Raw genomic sequence first — 7,182 nt, forward strand, 5'->3', positions numbered from 1 at the left:
CCATAATGGGTCACCATAAGTCGGCTGAGGCTTCATGGCAATTTCCACCAGCATCAGCTACTTCAGCCAGTTTGGTGTAGTGGTTAAGACAGTGGAGTCTAATCTGGGAGAACTGGGTTTGATTCCCCACTCTTCCACATGCAGCTGCTGGTGTGACCATGGGTCAGTCATATGTTCTTTCAGAGCTGTTCTCTCAAGGGCAGTTCTTGAGAGAGCTCTCTCAGCCCCACCTGCCTCACAGGGTGTCTGTTGTGGGGAGGGGCAGGGGAAAGGAGTTTAGGCTGCTCTGAGACTCCTTCGGGGAGTGAAAGGCGGGGTATAAATCCAATCTCTTCTCTTCTACTACTACTTCACCATGACTAACAGAATGGGTTCTGCATTTTTCCATATTAAATAGGTAACTTTTATGCAGGCTCGCTTCCGCACAGCAAAAATCTATTTCATTGTCACTGCAAGTGCAGAGACGTGCTCATCGGCAATTAAACCTCCACAACTGGAACTTTATGCACACTTTTTTAATGTAAGCTTTCATTCTGTACCTGAAACATTAGCCAGACGTTGCAGGTTGTTGTTGCAGATATTTCTTGATCATGCCAATGGATGGTATCTGGAAACAGATGGCACCTGTGCCATAATAATAAATTCTGTATGAACTCCTGCACTCCCTAAGCCCGCTCGAAAATTGTGCAGAGGTATTCAGAAATGTTTTTTGTGTGAGCACGGCGTCTGCTTCATACTTGCCATGTCAGAGTGAGTGACAGGAAAGGGGGTAATCATCTGATGAAATCAGACTTGGATAATGATCCGCTGAATCTTTCTTTCCTGCTGCCTGGGGGGAGAAGGTGTAACTTTCTCAGACGAGCAAATATATCAACTTGAAAGCTGGATGCCACTTGAAGCACAATCGTTCTTGAAGTGCATTGTCTTAAGCTGTCTATATCAGGAGAAAGCTGGCTGGGGTAATGCGCCTCAGGCCCTGAGGGCTGTGCGTTTTCGTTAACAAACGATGCCCTTGACAGGAGCATTTGCAGCATAGCCCATCCAGGTGCAGGATGTGGGATCTCCACACCTGGATGGCTTACAAGTGGGAGGCCTGCAGGATTAGTTTTGTTTAAACACGAGGCACGCCACAGCCGTCTCTTCAGTCTAGCGTGTGAGCCCAGTGAGGAATCATGAACCGCTGCTTGAAACACACGGGCAAGATCCGGAGGCGACTAGTGGAGGTCAAGAACCAGTCATTCCGGCTGGCCAAAGTGGATTTCAGTCACAATGAGAGTGTGCGGCTGGCTACTGACGCCTTCTTGGATGGCGGGGTCCAGTCCTACTTCAAGGCCCTGGAGGAAGAGGGAGAAGTGGACTTCCTGTCTTCGGAGGAAGTGCGGTACATCGAGAGGAATGCCAGGGAACCTTACTATGCCAACGACACTCACGCTGATGGAGAAGTTGGGCCAAAGCAGACGAACGACGCCAGGTCCATGCAGTCAGGAACGTATTTCCCGCTTGTTTCGGAAAACAGTGAGCCGGCCCTTTTCCACACATGGAGCACAACAGAAAAGCCCTACCTGAAAGAGAAGTCAAGCGCCACAGTGTATTTCCAAACCAATAAGAACAGCAATATCAGAGACCTTATACGCCGGTGCATTAACAAGACAAGCCAGGTACGGGAACTGAAATTTGGTGGGCAAGGGTACTAGCTCTTCCATAGGGGCAGGTTGTGCCTAATGTAGCAAAATTTGAGAGATGCCTCTGACAATGGAAACAGGGCTCAAATCCCTGTTGCCATATGGTTTCTGGCCCAGCCAGTTCCCCAAATGAATATAAAGTACTCCCCCCAGAAATGCTCAGCAGTGATCCAACTTAGTTGGGAGGGTAACCAGGTCCTCAGAGGTCAAGGGAGACCCGGGCCACTTCCATTTATGAGGGGGGGCCCCAGTAAATTTAAAAAGGTAGACGTGCAAAAACAATGATACAAAATTAGCAGAATTATATGTTAAATGTTTACATGTAATACAATAAGAAAAAGAATATTGTAAGACTTTGTAATAAATGTTCCCATTTTTATTTAATGTGATTTAACGTCAAAAGTGTAAATCTGAGGCCCCTCGAGAATGTGAGGCCCAGGCCAAATGGCCCTGCTGGCCCCCCATCTCAGAGGCCCTGAGGGCAACACAAAATTTATTTATTTAGAAGAAGAGATTGGATTTATACCCCACCTTTCACTACCCAAAGGAGTCTCAGAACAGCTTACAATCTCCTTTCCCTTCCCCTCCCCACAACAGACACCCTGTGAGGTAGGTGGGGCTGAGAGAGCTCTGATAGAACTGCTCGTGAGAGAACAGCTCTGAAAGAACCTTTGGCTGATCCACAGTCACAATAACAGGTATATTAACAATTGATTGGCACAGTAATGAGATAATACGGAGAACAAGAAAAACTGTGAAAAAGTGATGCTTAATATATGTCTTTATAAGAATCATAGAAAAGTGAACAAAAATAATATACATAATCATAGAAAAATATATGACGGTGATCTCCAGAATGTCTTGCCGTTTCGAAGGAAGATCTTCTTCTGAACAAAGATGTGGGACAAAAACTGTCTCTCAATAGTTCATATCCTCTGGTGATGTCTCACAATTATCAAAGAAGATTTTCAATAATCATAACAGCTGTAATGTATAGAAGAACCTGCCATGGGCTAAGATGATTGTAATGCTATGATTATTGAAAATCTTATTTGATAATTGTGAGACATCACCAGAGGATATGAACTATTGAGAGACAGTTTTGGTCCCACATCTTTGTTCAGAAGAAGATCTTCCTTCGAAACGGCAAGACATTCCGGAGATCACCGTCATATATTTTTCTATGATTATGTATCTTATTTTTGTTCACTTTTCTATGATTCTTTAAAGACATATATTAAGCGTCACCTTTTCACAGTTTTTCTTGTTCTCTGTATGATCCACAGTCACACCAGCAGCTGCATGTGGAGAAATGGAGTCACTTATAACCTACCATTTTCCCCAAGGGAACCCAAAGCACTTTGCATTGTTTCCTTCTCCTCCATCTTATTCTCGTAACAGCCCTGTAAGGAATGTTAGGCTGAGAGTGTGACTGTCCCAAGGTCACCCAGCAAATGTCCATGGAAGACCAGGGTTCAAACATGAGTCTCCAGGTCCTAGTCAGACACTCTAACCCAGGGGTCATTACTGACCTACCTACCATGAACATGATTCTAGATCTACTGATGTCTGAGACAAATTTAACAGCAAAGAATTGCCAAAGTACAAAGAACTTGTATATAAAAACCAGTGATACAGAATCTGGCGTTTGGTTAAAATGTTGAGACTAACTGAATTATACCTATTTTCTATCAGTGCTGGAAACTTTTTTTTTGAATGGCATAATACTCTTGGATTTTTTTTTAACAGAACAGAAATTTTTATTACAGTTCGTAACCAGTACAAACAGTCTAACCAAGCATACATACATACATCTCAAAATTATTCAAAACCATTTCCGAGATAATACACTGCATTAGCCTAAGAGTCTGAACAACAACAACAAAAACTTTGAGTTATGCTTTCAAGAGATCTTTCCTAATTCTGTCGGCTGCTGCCAAAAATTTGGCGCATGCTAATGTCACCTGTGGATTGGTGTCTATCATAAGCAAAATACTAATATCAGAATCCGAAAGGCCTGAAAACCTTTCCCGTATGGGTTGGATAAATGTAGCTCGTATATTTTGATAGAACCCACATGCAAGCAAAATAGGATTGATAGTATCAGCCTCTCCAATACCACAAGGACAAATACCCTCAGCCAGAGGTATCTTCTTGTAGCGACCTATTACGACCTCAGAAGGGAAAATATTACAGCGAGCCAAAGAGAAGGCCCTTCGATTAGATGGAATTACCATATTTGTCAGAAATGGAGCTGGCGAGACTACGTATCTTATTTGAGAGGGAGCCAAAACACTAGTGGCTCTAGTAATATAATTCTGTCTCTCTACATCAAATAATCGCTGCTTTACCACGGCTCTTGCTTGGTTTAATGCCATATTTTGTAGAGATTCAGGTGAAAAGCCTAGCAAAGCCAACTTCTGATATACAGCTCTAATCCAACAAGAACTGTGCCTATCCTTCAAAATTAAAGAGGTAATATCCAAAGGGGAGTGACTAAGCCCAGGTGTATATTGAAGCAAGGGTCACCTTCGCTTCTATCCTTATCAACCCCGATTCCAGATGCATAATAGCATTTGGGGGCACCTTTAGGGAACTGAAATATGGCTCTCAAGAATTTAGATTGTATTTTTTTGAGAGCAGAAAAACTTGTGGATATTTATTTCTAAATGGAGGCTTAAATTCTCATTAAAGTATTGAAAGGCCACTTATAAAGCCATTTACAACAGAGAATTCACTGCTGTGTCTGGTTCACCATACAGTGTGGGCAATGTGAAAAGACTTACAGCATAAGCCTAAGTATAGTTACAGCCTTCAAAGCCCATTGACTTCAGTAGTTTTAGAAGGGAGTAACTCGCTTAGGACTGCACTGTCAATGTAGTGCGCATGAAAACATTTCATTCTCCTTGTAACAAGATGGTTTTGCTAGAAATAGTCCCACAGATGGGGGGGGGGAAAGGATAGAGGTTTATTAGTTGCTGTAGATTTTCCGGGATGTGTGGCCATGGTCTTGGCATTGTAGAACCTGACGTTTCATCAGTAACTGTGACTGGCATCCTCAGAGGTATAAACACAGAAAGATGGAATACTCTCTGTGTCAAGGTGAGAAGAAAATGGTAAGCAGTAAATTTATATCTACTCCAGAAGGTGGGTAGGGCTGAGTCATTGTCTTGTAGGAGTTCCCCAGGCTATGGACATGTTAATGGAGGAGCTTTCCTGAGGAGGTTCTTTTGTTTCCTGAGGAGGTTTCCTGCTTCCTGAGGAGGTTGTTGAAATTCTAATCTTATCTGTAGTGCTATTGTCTGATGTAAAGCCTTTTGTGTTTTTCAGGACAGGAAGCCATGTCCTATTTATTTTTAAACTCTCTTCTTTCCTGTTGAAATTATGTTTATGTTTGTGAATTTCAATGGCTTCCCTGTGTAATCTGACATGGTAATTGAAAGTGTTGTCCAACCTTTCAGTGTCTTGGAACAAAATACTGTGTCCTGTTTGAGTTAGGCTATGTTCAGCCACTGCTGATTTTTCAGGTTGGCCAAGTCTGCAGTGTCTTTCATGTTCTTTTATTCTTGTCTGAATGCTACGCTGTGCGGTCTTGGTGTGAACTTGTCCACAACTGCATGGTATGCGGTATAAAATCTACAGCAACTAATGAACTCCGGCCGTGAAAGCCTACGAAAACAATACTGACCTTGATAGACCAATGGTCTGATTCGGCATAAGGCAGTTTCATGTATACTCACTGTGCTTTAAGTTTTCCCATCTGATCAGTGATTCCTTTGATATATGGAAAAAACACTTTTCCTGTGGGAGACTGTTTTTCCTCAATTGTTTGTTTTACCTTTGGTTTAATCGCTCTTCTGATTTCATTCTTGGAGTAGCCATTTGCTTGAAGAGCATGGTTTAGATGATTTAGTTCGTCATTGAGAAAGTGCGGTTCACATATCTGTCTTGCACAGTCTATGCCTCTTTTTTGCCGAGGGTGGTGATTGGAGTTTCTATGCAAATAGTGGTCCGTGTGAGTTGGTTTTCTGTAGACCTTGTGACCTAATTGAAGGTTAGTTTTGCGGATGACCATGATATCTAGAAATGGGAGTTTACCCTTGACTTCTTTTTCCACGGTGAATTGTATGTTAGGGTGGATGTTGTTGAGGTGGTCTAAAAACTCTATCAATTCTACTTCTCCATGGTTCCTATAATGTAACCTATATCAATACTATTGCTTTTATGGCTGTTGTAATGATTCCAAAAGGTATTGCCTGAGGAAGGGGTTAACCTCTGTGACTGACAGAGCGGGGGGTGGGGGGAGAATAGAGAAACAGGATTCTTGACTGCCAAGATGGGCCATGGGTGGTTGAAAAGAAAAAAATAGAGACACAGAAGAGTGAGGAGTGTGGATGAGGGGGCTTGTGAGCGAGACAACCCCCCAAAAGGATCCCTAGGAAAGGGGATTAGTGTGGTTCTCTGAAAGATCCCCTGGGGGTGGGTCTATACCAGGGTTGGCCAAACTGCAGCTCAGGAGCTGCATGCAGCTCTTTCACACGGCCTAATTTAATGTTAATAAAAAGCAAATTTGCATATTTTTCTATAAAAATGTGTGTGTAATACTTGTTCATGTCTTGTGGCTCTCAAACATCCGACATTTATTCTGTGTGGCTGTTATGTTAAACAAGTTTGGCCGCTCCTGGTCTATACCCAAGAGAGAGCCAGGCTGGAGAACAGGAAACATTCACCTCAAGGGAGAGGAGATGTGTTATGAACTCCGAGAGAGGGGAAGGCTCACAGAAAAGTGGGAATAACATGATAACGTCTGCCTAATGATATCCTCTATTATAAAGTCTATTTATATTTAATTAAAGTATTAATAGAAACTATATACTTTCACCTTGTTCTCTAAGTTGTGTTGTACGCTTGAATTTCCCTCTATTGTGTCCAAAACTACTGCAAAGAAATGCTACCAAAACCACCTTATACTACCCTAGTTAAAGTAAAGGTAAAGGTTCCCTTGCTCGAAAGCTAGTCAAATCCGACTCTAGGGTTGCAGTGCTCATCTCCGTTTCAAAGCCGAAGAGCCAGCGCTGTCTGAAGACGTTTCCGTGGTCATGAGGCCGGCATGACTAAACACCAAGGCACACGGTATGCTGTTACCTTCCCACCAAAACAGTACCTATTTATCTACTTGCAATTTCTTGCTTTCGAACTGCTAGGTTGGCAGGAGCTGGAACTAGAGATGGGAGCTCACTCCATCATGCGGCACCCAGGTCTTGAACTGCTGAACTACTGACCTTCCACAGCCTGCAGTTCAGCGTCTTAACCACTTGAGCCACCGCAGCTCCTACTACCCTAGTTAACCAGGGCCTAAAATAAAAAAGGACAAAGGACCACAAGAAATACTGGCAAATGTCACAGCTGTTGACCCTCTATTTCTGCTGTATGTTCAAGCAATGAGTTGACTTCATACTGAATCAGATCATTCCTGAGGTGATCTCATCTAAAATTTCAG

The 7,182-nt window shown here is 42.8% G+C and overlaps 1 protein-coding gene across 1 annotated transcript; it reads left to right on the forward strand.

Annotated features, from left to right (window-relative positions):
* The first annotated feature begins 1,172 nt into the window (after window positions 1-1,172).
* Window positions 1,173-1,694, forward strand: LOC107110291 (protein FAM83A-like). Its single transcript, XM_015411052.1, has one exon. The coding sequence runs from the start codon at window positions 1,173-1,175 to the stop codon at window positions 1,692-1,694; it is 522 nt and encodes a 173-aa protein (XP_015266538.1).
* The last annotated feature ends 5,488 nt before the right edge of the window (window positions 1,695-7,182 follow it).

This window comes from Gekko japonicus, unplaced genomic scaffold (genome assembly GCF_001447785.1).
Source record: "Gekko japonicus isolate JY-2015 unplaced genomic scaffold, Gekko_japonicus_V1.1 scaffold580, whole genome shotgun sequence".
Taxonomy (NCBI): domain Eukaryota; kingdom Metazoa; phylum Chordata; class Lepidosauria; order Squamata; family Gekkonidae; genus Gekko; species Gekko japonicus.